Here is a 20,153-nt window from a genome sequence, read left to right on the forward strand (position 1 = left end):
AATGGAACAATTTCCCTATATCTATATTCCACTTACTCTAATGCACTGAGGTGTAACTCTAGCTTCATTTCATTATCACTTGACTAGCTCAAGCACTTGGATGTCTTTTTAGATTTATTAATGCACCAGGTTTAATGAAATAACTATTTATGTATATAACTCCATGAATATATTCTTCTTTCTAGGCATTTTTGTCCACATCTATTAAAGTAGATACATTTCGTAATGTTTCTGAATGTGAGATGCACATTTTAAACTATCTCAATGGTTTTCCTCTAAGCCTAAAGTAATATCTCCACGTTATTCTCTCCTGTGAACATCAGCTCTTCTGTGTACTATCAGCTCAAATTTACAGCAAGTCTTTCTTTAAAGATTTTCATTTCACTACATTAATAGATTCACTTTAAAAACAAAAACAAACAAACAAACAAAACAACAGAATTGTGGCTATTCCTTCCAGAGCCTAAATATCAGGAATTTATTGGCAAAGGTGGAGAGAGATGCTAGTTCCTTCACACAGAATCACACTAAGTTCTTTGTGCAAGAAACCAGTCTTGCAGTGAGACAGAATATCCCTACAGGTTGAGAGCCCAAAGAGAACTTGTCTAAACTCTATTAGAGTTAAATGCAGATACCATTTCACAAGAGAAAAAAGGAACAAAGAGCAGACATGATAGTCATTTGGTGATAACCATTCAGACCTCCAGCCAATGCCGTCACCATTCAGCTATAGGCAATTTAGGATGGGGTCAACTTCAGCCCACCTGTTGTTGTAAAGGTACCCAGCAGAGAAGTGCCACTTCAGGAGGGCAAAGAAAGACCCAATATTCATTCTTAGGGCATTCCTACAGCACAGATACCCAGACACTGATCTTTTCTCCAGGGACACTAACTGAAAGTCATTTTGGTAGCACGCATCTTTTCTGCCTCTCTCCTCACAAGCTGCAGATCTAAGCGACTCCTATAAGAGCATACCACACACCCACGGTGATACAATAGATTAAAATCAGATCTCCCAAATCACCAACTACCGACCTAGCCATGAAAAATCCTTCACTGACTCAGGGATAAGGTTTTAGAAACCAACCTAGCTATTTGTAAAGCTCCAGCTTATCAGCCAGTGGACATTTAGGTCCTTCTGGAAACCAGCATCATTAAGACATATCAAAACCAGTATTTGGAATCATTAGTCATGAACCAAAAACCTATGAAACCTATGAAAATAGGTCCTGAGATCTTTTAGAAATCTATAGCAAATTGTGGCCACTGAAAAATGAAGCATCTGTCTCCAGACCAGTCTGCAAAGGCACTGGATTGGCTGCAAACTGCTGGATGGTGCTGCACTAAAACGATCTCTGCCACCACCACCCTGCTATGGTCATGTATCAAATTGCCAGTTTTAGTTCAAGAAAAAAAAAAAAAAAAAAAGGTAAAAACTTTATATGCATGAGAATAAACATGCTTTTAAAAGTATGGTACAACTGATCATCTGCACAATGTAGCATAATGCAGTTAGAAGTCTTTATACACCGTGACATCCAACCACACAAGTCCTCTTTGCCCAGGCATTCAACAATACTAGGTTTTGACAACCCAAAAAAGAAATAAATCTCCCATATTCCTCTCTTTTCCCCTTTGGATTTGTCCTGCTTCAGCACCTGAAGCATCTTCTTGTCTCTTGGTCTTTCAAACCTGGGTGGACTACATTTGCCACCCCCCCAAAAAAAAAAAAATAAAAAAAGCACACACTGAATGGATTAGACATGAATGCAGCCTGAAGTGCATATTCAGTGTGCTCCAGCCCAAAATATTATTCCGCAGATAGACACCGTTCCATGCTACCAGAATAATGCAATGGGTTTTTAGGTTTCTGTCGCCAATCATTGCAAACTGGAGGTTACAAAGTTGTCTACGAAAATCTTTATTCTAGCAAGATGAGACAGAAACATCGCGATTTCCTGTAGAAATAACTGAGACTCTCGTAACACACCAAAGCTCTGCTTCCTATTACTCACAGGCCCTTTCCACCAGACAGACTGTGCAGAGTATTTAAGTGACTGCCACTTGTGAAAGGGGTGATAAAACAAAACACTAAAATTGGGATCACATATCGTAGAACTGATGTCACTGAAAATAAAATGGAAGAAGGTTAGGGTTGATTAAAAAAAAACCACACAACTAACAGTTTTCTAATGATATATGACAAAAATATATCTCGGGCATGGGAGGGGTGTGAACAAATTTACTGTCTATCAGGTTTTCTTACATTCTAGAAAGTAACCTCCTGCGTGAAACGTAAGATGAATGGCTAACATTTCCCAAGTGCTCCGGTGAGAGCCATCTTTCTCCAATTCATTCTTGCACAGGGACAGCTCAAGTTTAAAGTTCTCATTCAGACACAGTTGGGCTCTAACCCCTGCGGTATCTTTTCAGACCCAGAGAAACCCTACCAGCATCATTAATGAAAGAGCAGAGCATGCACAAAGCGCATGGAAAAGCTGTACCACTATGAGCTACATACATTAGTGCAAATGATTTTCCTCTCGGAGTCAAGAGAACCCGTGCAACACACCAGGTTTTGGGAGAAGACACGGTTACAGTAAGGAATTAACAAACTACTTGTACTGAGCATACAAAAGCAAGCCTTGATTTTGCAAAAGCATCATCAAAACAGCTTTAGTGGTTCACAAATTTTAAATGTCTGCATTTCTCCCGCATCATGGCCTCTACGTGCAGCTGATCTCTAAAGAAAGTTCACATTTTAATATCTGGCTTAGGCAGGGAAAGGAGAAAAGATGCCAACTGTTGTCTATTTCTGCATCATCTTTTCGAGTCAGATGGCACTCAATTACTATACCTACCTATAGGGAAAAATTCGCCCATTTTCTTCTTGAAAATTTTGAAGTCGATCTCCAAAAAGACACAGAAGATGATACGATCCACCTGTAAGAAACAAAATTATTCACAGTGAAACAATGCAATAATAGTTAACACCAACACGGCTTTATGCTCCAGGCACGCTAGAAAACATCACAGGAACGCATGTTTTGACTTCATTGTGCATCTGTGTTGTAATTTATAAAATAACATTTGCAATCACAGCTCAAAACTGTATTCTTTGTTAACTGCCTCCTGTTTATGCAAACCACTCTTGAGCGCAGTATAAATGACTTTTGGCATTCTAGATGAGTGCCAGGATGCAATGTTTGATGAAAGAGTCACATGGGGGGCTTCTAATAAGCATACAAAAGAGTAAATGGGTAAGCAAAGAGCTCTTTTTCCAATCCTTGTCGGACAAACCTATTTGCAAAACCATTTAGTATTTTTAAATGGCTTTAAAAGGTTTCATGTGGTTTTAATTTACATGAAACCACTTACTCTTGCTATAATACAAGCAGAATGCAGCAAAAACAAAAGCTGATTAGATGACAGGTAGCACATGGGGTAAATAAAACATTTAATATGCCATCTACTTAGTGAGGCTGAGCATATCAATGAAACCACAGCCTGTAATGTGTGCGCCACCCACCAATGATTTCAAATAAATTGTTTAGGACATCATTGTATGTGAAGGGCTTTTCTGAGAGAGACAAAAAAAACACCAAACAAACAAAATGAAAACCAAACTAAATTCCAGAGCCTTTAAGATTGAAAAACACCCACGCTGACTTCATTCTAGCCTTGCTATTTCTTTGTTTTATCTGTTTGCCTAGCCCAGCACAAGCTGCCTCTGCAGCCAAGACCCAGCTCCTGGAAGGAGTGGTGGAAGTAGAGAAGGCTCTTGCAAGGCTGAGCCAAAGGACCTGCCACCCAGTAATCAAGGTTTTCTCTGAAGTGCATGAGAACTTAACCAGAAGGAGATGACGACGAAGCAATAGGAAATTCAGCATTTTGCCTGGCATTTTGCTGTCCTCGAGTCCCCATGGGCAATAAGCCGATCTGTTGTAGCAGAGCTGCTCACGAGCATCTTTGCACATGCTACAAAATGCACCAGCCTGGCACCAGCAGGGAAACCCGCAGGAGAAACACTCTCAAAACAAAGTGCCATCTATCCCTTATGTCCACCAGGAAATGCTGTCCTTTTGGTAGAGCTGCTCTTCAAAGCAAAGTACAAGTCTTGGCTTCAAAGCTACCATTACGCTGAGCAGCTCAGGCCGTCATTTTAGAGCTCATTTTGGAGCAGCCAGTAGAATAAGGAAAGGAACAAGGGCAGGCAATAATCGGTTATCCTGGAAAGTGCTAGTGGTTGCTAACAAGGACATCTCTGAGTCAATGCCAACTTCAAAAGCTGAAACAGCAAAATAGGAAATATGAGAGTGTAGGTACAGGTTATGTAGGCGTTAAGGAATAAAGAGGCTAGTGAACAGGAAAGAAGCAGCAGCAGGGAAGGGCTTGGGCGCTTGCTGGGGAAGCACGGCAGCAGACTTGTGAGCAGGAAAATGCCTGTTGCTGTTTGTTCACATCACCTTCAGAGAAGCAAGCTGTTCTGTGCAGCCCTCATAAACAAACCAGGCTAGACCACACCAAAACGCTGGACTGTGTCATCAGCTACTCTTCACAAGGGGTACAACAAAAAAGAAACCAACAAATACAGGAGAAGTGCGTGGGCCAAAAAGGCATGCTCATTTGTGTACCTGCATATTTATAACATAAAGCATCAGTGGCAAGTGTTTATACAGCAACATTTTACCTATACAAGTGTTTCCACTTAAGGGAAGTTGTGTGTTTTCAGGATGGAAGCTTCAAATGGAGAACGTGTAAATTAAATTTACGGTAAAAGCCGATTTAGGAGAGTGCTGGGGCAATCCTAGATTGCCATCTTCTAACTGCAGCTCCCGAGCAGAGAAGACATTCAAGCATTACAGCGATAGGCGCAATACATGCACCAGGACAGACTAAACAGCAATGACGGGAGCTTATAAGCCAGAGGATGAATTTTATTCCCATGCAAAGAAGTTCTGAGTTGTCTCGCCCTCTATACGGTCTCAAATTCTCTGCTCTAAATACTACAAACATTTCCCTCACTTTATATATTTCAACTTCTCATGACATTTCCTTTACTTTTATTTATTCCGTGCAGTTGACAATGATAAAACTTCTGCAATCCCGAGAATTTCTACTACTTCTAATATAATTGCTTAATTTAAAGATAGGGAATCTCTCTAGAAATGGCACACTATTTCAAAATTTCTAGCATCCTGACTGTATACATCCTATATATAAACCTGTTCAATTTCTTCTTGGTGTGAGAAAAAGTACTCTATTTTTAAGTATGCATAAGGTATTGTGATGACAGCTGAAATCCTGTGTTTATCTGATTGAATGGCATGTGTTGGCAGATAGTAAATCTGAAATTAAACCATATTCTATCATCCTGCCAGTCATTGACTATTTTATCTAACATCCCCAGCTAAAATAACTTGAAATTAGGTACGGAAAAGTAACCCTTGTCCTCACTGTTCCCCATTCCAGCTACAATAAGCAAAGGTTTAATCTGAGTCAATCCAGAAGTCCTTTGCCGGCTGGCTGACAAAAGCTCAGCAGGCCTTTTGGGATGTGCACTTATGAAAGGCGCTCCCCATTCAAAGAGGAAAGCTCTCCCCTCGTATGGCTTGGAAATGCCAGCTTGATGAGAGGTTTCATGCAAAGGGCAGGCAGGAACCCCGAGAGACTCCCCTGAGGAGCCCCCGGGGCCTTTTGTAGGTGCCCGGCTCCTCCACAGCTGACCAAGCACCACTCAGCTGCAGCAGAAGTTTAAAGGAGCTGCAAGCTGAAGGTATTAAAGCTCATCCTTGATCGACAGCTCTTTTTTGGAGGCCAGTATTAAAATCAACCATCCCCTGTCAGAGCCTGATTAAATTCTGTTCGCTTCACAGCTATGAATAGGTGGATCAAAGAACCCCAAAATTAAGAGCGCCGCAACACAGGAAGAAGGGAGTTAAATTGCATGAGCTGTTCAGTTAGTAGGCAGCTTCACAGCCCAAGGCTGTGACCACACTGATTTGTTCTTTTTTTTTTCTTTCTTTGTGTCACAGGACCTGCTCTCCTCACCAGGCCCCCTTTAATGTCAAGTGGGGTACCTTCCCAGTGGTTTCATTAGCTGCAATGGATGGAGATCAGCCAACTTCTGGGGCTCTGTGTAGCTCACGGGGCTCAGGCTGCTTTGCAGCGGAGTGAATCCCAACTCAGCCACTGATGCCAGCAGTTCCCAAGGATGCGGCACTGACAACCACTCTGCTGGGTATAAAGCAGTGCCAGCCTTGATAGCAGCACACTCAACCTGTGAAAAGCTGCTGAGGGGTCCCACGAACCTCAGGGCAGAGCTGGGGCTGCACCCCTCTGCAGCAGCCATGCTCTGCCCACAGAAGACCAGCGGAGAGAGAAGGTGAACACGTGCTGCCTGGAGAAATGACCTCCAGGCTTGCCACATCCAAGCCACAACAAAATAAGTCTGCTGATACTTTCTGGCAACTTGACACTATTCCTTAGGAATTCTGTGAAAAGAAGAAACAGCACCAGCTTGCTAACCAACACGAGGTATGTGCACACCTGCACACGCGGCCCCTGATACAGGAGGAGTCTGTGGTGGTACCTACAGACATTTTGGGATGGAAAACATTTCTGCTTTTATCTTAGCTCATTCACTGCGCCCTCTGGCAGGTTTGTTTGATTCCTCTGACCTAATTTCCCTCAGTCTTCAGGGGATGGCAATATTTAGTTGTGCACTTAAATATCACTACAAAGAGGCAGGCGCGATCCACAGGACTTGCCAAACGCACTCATAAGCATAGCTGTGTGTATACACAGGTTCTAAGCCATACATCAGGCACACCTTTTAAGCAGACAGACAATCACAGGACATTTCAGACTACTTCATATAACAAATGCTTCCATGTCTTTGCCACCTGTGTCCTAGTAAAATATCTCTCAATGAAAACACAACCAACTGCATTTCAGCACTTCCAAGCGTTCCACGCCTATCGCCGGTACCGAGACGTTTACCCAGCAGGCGCTGACAACCTTTTATTTTACACAATAATAAGCTTGATCATAATTTAAATCTTACCAGAAAATGCACAAGAGAAAGAGAAAAACCACAACTTTAAAAAAAAGAAAAAAAAAAAACTTTTTTCAAATCCCAAATCAAAATAGTAAGAAACAGCTTACTTGTAGCTTCTCTCTTTTACAAAACACGCTTATCTGATCCCACCAGAACCGACTGTCATAAGGACATGGCTAACATCAGAAGCTTGCTCTAACATTTTTAGTTTATCAGACATTCTGTGGACTTAATTCAAAACTCAGTGGAGCCAAACGGAGGCTTTGTATTGACTTCAGTGTGCTTGGATCAGTGCCCACACCCCATAACGCCAGAAATAACATTTGCCTCCTTAAGAATTAAAATTCTTCTGATATTCAAATTTCATTACCCTAAATCTTCAGATACTTTCTCAAACATAGCCTTAACAGTCACAGTTCAGAGCTGTCTGAAGCAATTAAGTCTCCTTAACTACAGTGCCTGTAAGGAAGAGGCCCTGAGCCCTTGTTGTGCCAAACTCCCACATTTTTTTCCCCTCTCTTTGGACCACGATTGCTGGGGCAGCCTCAGCGGCTTTCCTTGCCTGACAAGGCTTCCCATGTGGAGATCAGTGAGAACAAAGCCACACAAATCAGTTTTTCAAGACGTGTTCTCATGGAATCTAAATTTCAATGGCAGGAAAAAACGAATAAGGAGAGAAAGACCTTTAATGCAATGCAGAGTCAGGCTATGGGTGTCCTACCTGGCCTTTGCCCACTGTGTAAAATTTCTTCCATTTCATTTCCGTGGCAGGGGTTCAGCTTGCTGTCTGAAGGCTCTCCTGCTAATCACCACAGACCCCATTTTCTACCTCTGTTTCCTGGTTTTCCACCAGGGTTCCTCCCTGCCCAGCCCCAAGCTGATGCCTTGCATTCCCTCTGTGCAGAGACACGCTTCAAAGAGACTGACGCCTGTTCCTGCTCCCTTCAAGTACTGGCGAGTGATGCTCTTGATGCTTACCGTCCTCCATTCAGCCTAACCTCTGCCTGATCTGATCCTCTAGTAATCCTATTGCAAACCAACTAACAGATGGAAACGGCAGCTTTGTAAAATAACCCAGGCAGCTGCCATATCCCTCGCAGCAGCTGTCAGCCACCTCACCGGCGGCGTTGCCTTTCCCAAATCTCATGCACATCTGGCCAGCTGTCCGGATAGCAGCCTGCCTGACCAAAAGAAAGAGCAGAGAGGGCCACATCCCACTTGGAAATGAGCTGTGGTCAAGGCCAGAAGTTTTCACACACACCTTCTAAAGGTGAATGCTTCAGGCCCTATGAAAGCTACTCATTTCATTGCACTGTAAATTAAAATTTAGCCTCCTAGTATTATTACTAATTTCACAGAAACCATTAAAGCGTAGAGCCTAGCTGACTGTCTGCTCCTTTCGGCATGACATCATGGTCTATAATTGCAGAATTACTCTTGAAAAGAACTTCAGTCCAGTTATTTATGGCAAATACAAAGCTTTGGCGCCGCTTCCATCCTCATAAGAAGGTTTAAGCAGGGCAGAGGTGTCAGACTGGTGATGTGGCAAATTTGACAATCAATGAACTGTGCGATGATGTTCACAAAGAAATCCACCTAGCCTTCAGATCCGTACACCTGGCCCAGCTCCACTCCCCTTCAGGCCTGAGCTGAAACACACTCAACTTGAATTTGCAGACACCGAAATGAGCCAAGCTCCAGGCAAACAGGAAACCTCTAGGATCACCCTGCAGGTGGGGGGAGAAAGGCATACCCTCTCAGGACGAAGCTCTTTGATTTTCGTGGACTTGAGTTTCAAGATTCTTTGATTCAAAACCAAAAATTTGAATTAAAATCCACATTACTGCAAGCCTCCTGCAAGTAGTGGTATTAATGAAGCGTTACGATTTCACATCAAGAGCAAACACCCATCAAGGACTAGCCGTAAGGAAGCAACTATTACTTAAACCATCATATTACTTAAGCAGTCTTTGAAAGAAAAAATAATACAAAACACATCAATTATAAAATGATTTATGCTTATCACAAATAGAGTGGAATATTTTCTACGGTCGTCTTACTGAAGTTAAAAAACAGAAAGTTATTATTAGTGCTTTAATATCTTACTCATGAGTGAAAGCACACTTTGCTCGGAGTGAAAGATAATTAAAAGTCCAAAGGCAATTTAAAGACAAAAACAAAAACCAACCACCATCAGAAATTCATTACAAGTTTAAAATATTAATGCAAACATCCCAAAGGAACATTAGATAAGGCTTTGCAACAATCCCTGCCTCTCAAACACACGGTAGCAACACACTTAGCAGTGAAACCCAAGATAAATTCTGAACATGGTCAGGACGTCGCTGCCTTCTCTCGAGCCTGTTCCTGCAGCTCTGCTCGCATTCAACAGATGAGAACAAATCACTCCCAGAATCGTACGGGGGTCAGACACACCACTGCAATTATCGCTGTGGCGTAAGCCTGTCTCCCTGTGACCGAACAGCATTGAAAACCATAGTACTAGCCAGGGGAGAAGAGCTTTTATCCACAGATCTCAAACAAAGCTAAGTGTTACAGTCTTGCAAAACTTTTGATAGAGCTTTGCTTCCACATGGATATTCGATGTGCCCAAGGTCACACAGAAGGAGACCAGCAGAGTTAGACCAGAACCCTGGGATTTTTTCTCCTGTTCTCTCTTAAGATGCTACAGGAAAAAAAGAAATTAAAAAAATCCTATCAATGGTCACAAGCTTCACTGCACTCCAGCAGTTTCCCTCTGGCACATCCTATCAATACGCCCATTTATTGTGAGAATCGATAATGATAACTCTTTTTCCTAATACATTGGTTGTTTTGTAAAGGTTACTTAGCCTCCCCAAGAGAGTCCACTCCTTACCCTCAACACCTTTTCAAGGCAGCGCATTACCTAAGGATGAGTAGAGCTTTCCTTCCCTTTTGGACCTGGACATTCTTTGTGCTGTTACTTTTCCTTGAGAACAAAGCACCTGCCAGGCAAGCAGAAGGGCTGTCCTCAAGAAGCAACTCGGATTTTATAGAGGAAATTACAACCAAAATTTTTGAGGAATTTTGAAATAGCCAACAAGAAAATTGCTCGTGTCCTAGCTGCTTATGGATGACATGATTGCATGATAAATAAGACACAGAAGTCTTTTAGTGCTAACGTCAACACAGACAATAAACCAACCTGTAGTTAACAGTCCACATGGTGGGTTTTTTGGTCAACAACTAAAAGTTTGTCAGTCTCCTTGGGGTCAAAAAACCTGTAAAAATCAGTCTAGAATTTAAGGCCACGCCTCAGTATATTTCTTTTGATGGTCACTATAACTTGTCAGGAAAGGGGCAAGAGAGTAGTTTAAAAATGCATTTGTTTTTACCAATATATCCATCAATCTGCACAATCCACATTTATGCCACACAAACACAGTGACAGAAAGCCCATTAATCTTTTCTAGCTTAATACCTACTGTCCTTTGAAGATACATGTTTGGAATATCTGAAGGCGACCTCCATTTTTCACAGTTACCAGTCATAGGGCAGCTGACACAGCCAAGATAATCCTGTATTCAGCGAAACCGGGGGAATGAATGGATTCTGATGAATGTAATTTGCTATCTCAGTGACAAATGGCAAATGTGAAGAGAGGGTATGCATGCAAATATAACTGCGTTAAATAAGGGCTTGTGAAGGATAGTACTCTGAAAATATCTGATAGACAGTTTTACAACTGCCATGCATTTTTGAGGAGATAAATCATCAGCTTACATTAAGTTATCATTATATCCTCATTGTGGATCTCCGCTGAATAAGATAAGAGATTGTGGCATACAGTGAGGCAGGGCGTTGTAATCCCATCAGCCAACTTTTTGCCCCATATTTTACCTTGCAACATAATGCCTTCCCTATCTTTTTAGAACCATTTTGGCTTAGATACTCCCACGCTCCCAGTAATTATGAGAGCCTGAAGCCTGTTTGAGCATCCAACCTGTGGCAGAGCAATTCCCAGAAGATGCTATGTCCCTCCCCCACTCCCCCTCTCCAAGGCTGGGGTATTGCTTTGGAAAAATTCTCGTATTCTTGATGTTTTTCCCTGTTCTGTTGTAGTGTCAAGTAATATACACCAGTACAAATATTTATACTCCTTCCCAGGGCCAGCAGGAGAAACATCACTGCTCGTTCAGAGTCCACCACTCCAGAAAAAAATATGCTTGACAACAGAGACATAATCTCCTCCTTGCTATCATCTTTGCAGCTGCTGCACGACACTGAAAACTATAAAAGTCTCTGATTTTATTTCAAAAGCCTCTGATCTGCACCACACAGGGAGACCCGGTGGTGGTACCTCCTTCCCTTTTGATGGATGAGTAGTTCAGGTTTGGATGCTACAGCCAGCCCCAGCAGGAGGCAGAGCTGCCCGAGGCTGGGGATCAGCAGGGATTCGTGCTGTGGGAAGCAGAGCTCCCTGCTGCCGTGCGGCTGCTGCAGGGGATGGCAGCGACTTCCAGGCATTGTCCCAGGAGGAGAAGCCACCAGGTCCCTCTGCAGCAGAAGCCACGTCCCCCGACAGCTCTGCCTCCCTCCCTCTTGCTGCAGCGTGCTGGCATCCCATGGCCAGGACACAAAAGGTTGTTTGGGGCCATGCTGCCAAAAAGTCCTGCACAGGCTCTTGAGGAGGCACAATCAATGTTTGAACTGCAGAAGAAAGAGCTGGAGAAGCAATTCCTCGAAGCAGCAGATGATGGCTTAAATAACTTTTAAGCGTGTGGTTACAAGCAGGGTAAATTTGCAGTCACGATAAAACTCAGTGACAATTTTCTCATCGAGGCTGAGCAAAGATTTTGCCTAGGTGTGGAGGTGGGGTATTTTACAGCTGGTGACTGCTGTCACTTGGGCATTTCACATCACTTCTGAAATGACTGACAGAGGAAAAAATTCTGGCTTGGTCTTATAAGGTTGGTTTAAAATTCAAATTAATTAAGTATTTCCATCAAAAGAGGCCAGACGACTCTCAAATCAAATCACACAAACAGCCAGAGAAGCTGGAAGGTTTTGCCTTAGGCAGGTTTGAAAAAAAAAAAAAAAAAAAAAAAAAAACAAAAAACAAACAAAAACCTTCACAATTTAAGTTAGAAGTCCCTCAGACCTAATGCAATTGAGAGCAATTCCTGAAGGAATCTAGCAGTGGGTATTTCACCTGCTCACCACCACTTGTTTAATCACTCATCTTCGTCTTACGTTAGCACTCAGGTTGGTTAGCCCTTATCCGAAAGCCACAGGCTTCAAGTGGGCTTTGGATCAGTGCAACCAAGCGCCTTTGCCCCGATGGTAAGACAGCAGCAGCACTTTGGGCATCGAGTTTGCCTGACCAGAGTTTCATTTTCACAAAAGCAGCAAGTGTCATAGAAGCTGCACTTTAAGCTGATCTGCACTTAACCTGTATTAACAGCACTAACACTGCAATCATCTACAACAGGTTTTGAACTCTCCTCCCCAACACTTCCATATATTCTCTACGCTTTATTTGAGGAAGAATGTAGGTAGAGATAACACTGGTGTGAAAAGTTAGCAATTAGTCCCCATTAAAGCAATTAAAACTCCTGTTGTGGGAGCAAAGTGAAGGCGTAACATACCTGCTATCCAGGCTATAGAAGAACAATCAATGTATATAGATGCAGAGTTTGCAAAACTCTTATTGAAAAGGTTTACTGTAGATTTAAAAAAAGAAAAAAAAAAAAAAAGAGCCCTTCTAAAAAAAATTGCTTTCTGAAGAATATAAGCCACATCACACAACTTGAAACAGCTCTGAAGTCTGCTAATACTGAAACCTGGACTGAATCTCATTTATATAAATATTACTTTATCTCTCTCCTTGAAGAAAATGTTTTACGATTAACTTATCTGTCATTTATAGATCAAATTAAACTCATTAATGCAAGCTATTAAAGACCATTTCTAAAGGACAAAGGCTGATTTTCTCAAACACTGTAACTCTCATTTTAATGCTAGAGATAATCTTTTTTTGCCATCACAAAAAGACAGAACCAGGCAGAAGAGAAAGCTATTAAATTTCCAGTCCTGCTAGAAAAAACACTCCTGCTCCCCAAATGCTCACTCCAGAGTCTCCTCAAAAAAAGGAGATCAACTCAGGATCATTTACTTAACACATGTCAGGTAGATGCTGGGTAAAATAAATGTAATAAAAAATAAATAAATTCTCCTTCCTACATAAAAGTTCTTCTCTTCTGCAGACAGTCACTTCTTACAGTTACAATTACACCTTATTCATGCCTTAGACACTTCAAGAGGTACAACACAATAACATGTGTTTTTGTTAAATAAGAATGACTGTAGCATGATGAGTTACTTTCACCAGATTTGTAATGTCTGATGCACAGCATCCGGAAAGAAACTAAGTCAGGAGTCAGTATGATCTCAGCACAATGTCTGCAGTGTTTCTTGCTGCTCAGAAGGGAGATCAGGAGGAGCAATGAGCAGCAAGACAAGAAAATCTGATACAAAATACTTATTCCTCAAAAAGTTGAGCAGGTCAACTCAGGGAATGGCTGTACTTCAGTCTGCTTTCAGGATATCTGCACCTGTGGGAGTCTGGGACCACTAAGGAAGATATATGCTTGAGAGGAGACATGGTTAAAGATTTGGCATGTGAGCTTGGTCTGCGATTCAGCCAAATCGTCCTCATGTGAAAGGTCATTAAGGCAGCTTGATACAATTAATGAATGTCTTCCACAGGGGATACTGCAACTTTAATATAGGTTGTTTAGAAAAAAAAATCTGCCGGGATATAAATGTCAACTGTATGCCAGCATTTTTCACAATGAGAGGGAAGGGAAAAAAAAAGAGACCCATCTCTCAGGGCCTGGTTTTCAATTGATTTTAATAGATGCTAATGGGATGACAGTTCTCGGAAAATAGCCAGCAGATGTTCCAGCATTTTACCAAGTCTCAATGTCTAACCTTGGGTACACCGATTCCACAAAATCCATCTTCTAGACCGAGTTCTGTTTCTGCAGCTGGAATGCTAACGATGCCTTCGTGGTTTCAGACTTTTACCGATATTTTAATTTCTGCAGCAGATCACAGCATACAGGCCACAGAGATGAGAGTAAGCACAGATGTACAATTTCTTAGAAAGGACAAGAAAATACCATATTTATGGTATGTTGCTATCTACAGAATTCCTTTGCTCTATCTGCTCAACATCAGATAAAAAGCGTCTAAATTACTAGGACATTGCTCAAATACAATTGAGAACATTAGCACAATTTATACGAGCTGCTCAAACACACTGATGCATACAAAGTCTCCAAAACCATTTATTGTCAAAATGTCAATGCTAAAAGCACAAAAATGTAACTTACTTTATGCCATTAATTAACTAATGTTTGCACAGCACTTTGAAAATGTAAAAGCACTTTGAACGCTAAGAGCTATGCAATATTATTTTTACTCGTGTGGACTCACTGTATGAATCATACATAATAATCACCTCTCGTGGAAAGTATTTTTGGTCCACAGCCAAAGCCTAACCTAAGATTTGGCACTTTTATTCAGTAAAGCATCTGTAAATGGTCCTATTTGGGTTTCAGCTGGAAATTTTCTGCAACACATTCATTAGTTCTTCGCTATATATGTTAGGCATCAGGTGCTTTCACAGCTTTGTCATCAACTTTGTATAGCAAGGCAGCAAACATTTTATTGTTTTATCTTCATTTGTCCAAAACATTTGAGAACAGTGACAAACTAGAGCTAGCCCTGACTTAACTGCTTCTCTTCGATCTGTATAAGGTGCATTGAGCACAATGGATATAACAGAGGAGAGGGATTCTCTTTTACCTGTGTCAGCTGTGGCTCCTTCTCTGTCACAAACTGTTTTGTGGTCTCCTGGTGAAAGGCATTACAGAAGAACTGGACAGTACCATCATCATCTACCCCCACTCTGTGACTTCTTCCCTTCTGATCACCCTGACCAGACTTTTTTTTTTTTTTTTTCCCAAACCTTAACCTTTACTGAGGAGACCGGTCTCCTTAACTGAGGAGACCGCCATGCATGTGAGTTTTCCTTCCCATGTGAGAAAGCTAAGACATCTTTTGCAAGGTCACATTTCACAGCTACAAGCACATGTGTTGCATCAGCCTTAAACAAATATGCTTGGCTATCCCATCCTTGCACAAAATTGCTTCTCCGTGATCACGTTCGTGGAGGAAATTTAAGTATAAAATAACCAGAAACCAGCAGAACTTTGCCATTCTCCTCTTCTGATTAGTTAACAAGAACAGTGATGACTTACAGCTGGCCTGAGAGTACCACCTGCAGTCAGGTTGGCCCCAGGGTTTCCAGAGGTTTTGCCTTCCTGGCTGACCTGGTGCTCATATGCTCCATCACTGTTCTAACTCCCAAATCAGGAGATATTTTATGCATGCCTTGTATTTGTTTAAACACATGTCTATCCATAATATAAATTAGTCTGTGTGGGATTAACCTAGCCAAGTTTTTTATTTTTTCTACAAGTCTGTCCGGATGTTCAGATTTAGACAGTTTGAAAGTAAAGAACCTGGCCTGTAATGCACCACACCCGTCTCCTATGAACAGCTACCCTACTATACCCCTGACACATGATAACTATATTTATTCTTCATCGGTTTTCACTCTTTAACTAATGCAGAAAGAAAAACAAAAGTGGGAAATATCTGATGCGGTTGACATCGATCTATAAAGCTTGGCTCTATATTCTCTACTCGAGGCACAGAAACTAATTTAGAGATTAAATAAAAAAAAAAAAAAAAAAAAGGAAGAAAGAAAAGAACGAACGGATATTTGAACCAACTGACTCTGAACAGATGAAACATTTTATGGTGTTTACAGTGTCAGTTTACAAACCACTCCAGGGCAGCCACACCGCACATCTTACCCGTAAGGTAAGCACGGTGGGATTGCCTGATGGCCCCCAGCACGCTGTGGGGTGGCCCCGCAAGCACAAGCAGGGCTGCACCGAGCCTGTTGAGGGGCAGCAGCACAGCCGGAAAGCTTGCTCAGCACCTGCTCTTATTCTACCTGGCCCTGCCGTGAGCTCTTGGCCTTGCATGCTTGCAAAGCAATGCCTCAAGCTCATTTTAACCAGACAGCAAAAGGGGAAATGCAGGCTGCGAGTCGGTGTAGCCTGGTTAGCTGCTGTAGGGCTACAGCAACATACACCAGTGAAGTCTCTCGTCCAGTGCATTGCTTTCGTGCACTTGCTCTCCATGTTCAGTTCTTCTTGGTACAGTCAGGATTCCAGATATATACCTAATTCAGTAATTATCAGCCATAGAATTAGGTAATACCCACAGCCTTTTAATCTGCTGGAGGCAGAGGGTGAACAAAGGAAGAATAAAAGCACATCTCATGCAGACATGGTAAATAAATCATTTCAACTAAAAATACCAACTCCCACGGCAGACACGAATCTACCACGCATCTTTTCATCAACTCCTACCAGTTCCCAGGTCTCTACAATCTTGAGCATCAAGAAGCTGGGGAGCCCTGGATCTCATTGTCAGGGTAATTTGTGGCACTTTTCCCCATCGAAATAAACCAGGACCCAGCTGTAACACCTACAGACACAAGTGGCCCTATTCAGATCCATTACCACCGACTTTGCCTGCAATGACTTTGGGGAGCTTCTGCGAAGCTGATCTCAGAGATTCCTCCAAAAGACTGAACTTCCAGCTTCAATGCTGAGCAGTTCCCTGTGTTAAAATCCACACAGCACTCTCCTGCGGTTGCATTATTCATGGTTACCAGAAGCAAATTATTACTTGGTGCAGACCACATAACACCCACCCAAAGCTCCATGTTCTTGTATCTGGTAGTTCACCAGCAAATTTCACTTCTTTAAGCCTAATGCACTGAGCGACAACTTCAAGATGTCAAAATCTCTGAAAAGCCAAATCAATTTTCTCATGTATTTTCTGTTATAAAAATATGAGCTCCAGGGCTGTGATTTTTATGCCAAGCTTCAAAGTAGAATGACTGTATACAGTTAAATTACAACCCTCTAAAATGTGGATTTATAATACATATAATGGAAGTCCTGTAACTATAACATTTCAAATGTGACATTCCTACAAATGCTAGTTTTCAAGGGATGTTATACGATGGTTGGAACTGCCTCTTGATCCATGGCAAGATGATCTTTTCTTGGGGGAGGAAGACTTTCATTATTTTCAGATTATAGCATGGAATGAAGACGGCCGATTCTTTCTTAGAAGGCAACTCCTTGCCTAATAACAAAAGATCCTGCTGGAGTGATAAATGATAGAGTTTCTATGGGACTAGTGCAACTTTCAGTGAACGTGTGCCTCATTCCCTCTGCAGAACTGAAAACATACTGTTGCTGTACACACTATACTTACATCCTTATCCATTCAGAACCATGACAACAGCTTAAAAATACCAGCATTTTACAAACCCGTAATTGTGGGCATCTTTTCTGCCTTGTAATTTCTGAGTTTTTAGGAACTCAGGCCACGTTTCCCCTGCGCTTTCCATCTACAAAGACTAAGAACACTTAAAGAACACACATGTACTACCTTAAAAACAAAACAAAACAAAAAACCTGTGTCCCATACATCTCCAAAACTCAGGCTTTGAGGAAAATTTCAGGCTTTCTTGACAGTCCTTCAGTCCTTGCACACTTCTGCTGCCATGGCCACAAGTGGTCACGGTCCCCCCTGCCCCTGTCTGCCTACACACATCCCTGCATGGAATTTTTTTTTTTTTTCTCTTTGCTGTGCTGAAATGGGAAGCAGCATTTTTGTGGAGCGTGTAATTTTCTCCCAAAAACATCCAAGAAAAGCTCTGAGGATTTGAGGAAGCAGCAGATGGAATAGCTCTGGGAACAAGCTTTTTTTCTGCTGCACTACTTCTTACCACGTGCCCCATATAGCACTGCTACCCGGATCTGTATTTCTAGGCTTTTTTTTCCCTGCAGAGCTCTTCCACCAGAGCTGGTAATGTGGTGCTAGGGAATAACACCAACGCTATGGAGGACTTGGTGCAGAAGTGCTGCCAGGCACGGAGCTCACGCTCAAAACTCCACCACTGTCTAAAAATCTCAAAAGGATCTTGCCTTTTGCCTTGGAAACCTTCTTTGGGACTTTTTGTATGAAGTTTCAGCCTGACCTAATAAGTTTACCTGGAAAGTTAATGACTTCAGTAACATTGTGTGCTGCAAACTCCTGCGAGTACGTGTTGCTTGATGTGAGCCCATGATTGGAGGTGGTGAGTGGTAAAGTGCTGCAGACAGGATTCCCTCAGATAATATCAGTACAACTAGAAACGAAAATGTTCACTTTACAGTAAACATAGCCATGGACGGCTTTTAAAGCCTGCTACTAAACACATTCTGGCAACAGAAAGTAGCTATTAAAAATATTTTCAATCTGAGGAACTGAAACATGTTCTCTGTTGAAATGAGACAAGTATACACATCACTGTTTTTAGGAGCTTTTACTTTTTTATTCTATCTTAACATTCTGAACCACCTCTTTCCCTTTTATTCACATTGTGTTTATTTAAAAGGTTCAATCTGCCTTAATTCAGAGCAATTTTGACTGCAAAAAAAATTTTTTTAGTCATACTTTTTTTTTTTTCCTCTTTCTGAAGCCAAGCTACAGCAACTCATCAAAAATAAGGTGGTCTGAATTTTATCTCACTGTTATTGTGATATAGCTGCAGTGGGCAATCTGATCTCATCAAGAAACAATTGCAGTAAAGATATTTAAGTAGATGTCACAGCTCTGCTGAAAGATAATAAAGTGAAATGAACCAAAAAAAAACAATCTTTCCAATACAAATCACATAGTTAAGTTGTTGTGATTTGCAAGCGGAATATGAGAGCGGGAGGGGAGAGATAAAGTCAGAAATGCCTGATTAACACTTTTAAATGATTTTTAACACATTTGGTGAGTGTACAATTAAGGCATTTACAACATTAAAACCTGGAGCTGTTAGGCAGTACTACCCTAAACGAGACAATCAGTAACAAGGGAAAGGGTGAATTACACCACCTTCCACTGCAGTTTGAACTACTGTCTCTTAAGATAAACACTATTGATTGCTTTTAAGCCTCCTCTCTATTAGAAAGAGACTTCTAATTTTGGGAAATCGATAATAAAAGATAGCAGGAAAAAAAAAAAAAAAAAAAAAGCTTCTGTTCACATAAGCCTGTGAACAGGAAAGGGCAGAACCTCACATTAAGTTGGAAGATTACCACGAACTTGCCAGGGTGGAGGATTTGCCCCTTGGGCCGCATTCTTCTTCAACACTGAATCTGCATCCGCATCCACAAACTATTGTTTTAATTTCCTGACAGAACAAAAATGTCTCGCCACACGTGTTTTAACATTATTATTTTTCTCCTTTCAACTCTACATTCAGTGCCTGAAAATTAACTCCTTAAGTAGTTTAACAAATCTCTCTTCTTTTCCAAAGCAAAGTCTTGTTAGAGACCAAAATAGCATCAGCTTTCAAGCTGTGGGGTCCTTTCTACTTCTTTTGTCTACTCAGCAGCAAAGGAATGATGTGGCAGTGTTGAATTACCAACACTGATGTGTTGGGAGGCTGTTTGGGTCTCTGCTCTCTGGTGTTTTTTTTGGGGGAGGTTGTTTTTAAAGACACATGCTACACAAACCCAACAGACAATGCCAAATCTCCAAGAGCAGATATACACAGAACACTTCATAAACCACGTTTGGGCAGACATTGTGCATTATATACCATGCAAGATGGCCAACGCGCCTTCCAAGAAAAACACCAACTCCGACTGAATGCAGGCCAAGGATTTTCTCATTAGCATGACCAGAGGTTAGGCAGGCACACAGCGTTTCCCCCTTCTGTTTTCCATTTGCAGAGGCGACCACTCCTAGGCATGTTATACCTAACACACAGCTGGGTCTTCTACAAAGAAATACTTGTGGTCTTTGCTTGACTTTTGCTGCTAAACTCCTGTCTGCTTGGAATTCACATGATTTCCTCTGAAACTGGTGAGGTTTACCATAATATGACACCGCTTTTCTTACAGCCTAACAGGGA

The 20,153-nt window shown here is 41.7% G+C and overlaps 1 protein-coding gene across 1 annotated transcript in view; it reads right to left on the reverse strand.

Moving 5' to 3' along the window:
• MACROD2 (mono-ADP ribosylhydrolase 2) overlaps positions 1–20,153 on the reverse strand; it is an 857,094-nt gene that overhangs the window by 80,488 nt on the left and 756,453 nt on the right. Inside the window, exon 9 of the mRNA XM_032183905.1 lies at positions 2,862–2,943. Coding sequence (XP_032039796.1) covers positions 2,862–2,943 — 82 coding nt within the window. The remainder of the gene's footprint in view (positions 1–2,861; positions 2,944–20,153) is intronic.

This window comes from Aythya fuligula, chromosome 3 (assembly GCF_009819795.1).
Source record: "Aythya fuligula isolate bAytFul2 chromosome 3, bAytFul2.pri, whole genome shotgun sequence".
Classification (NCBI taxonomy): domain Eukaryota; kingdom Metazoa; phylum Chordata; class Aves; order Anseriformes; family Anatidae; genus Aythya; species Aythya fuligula.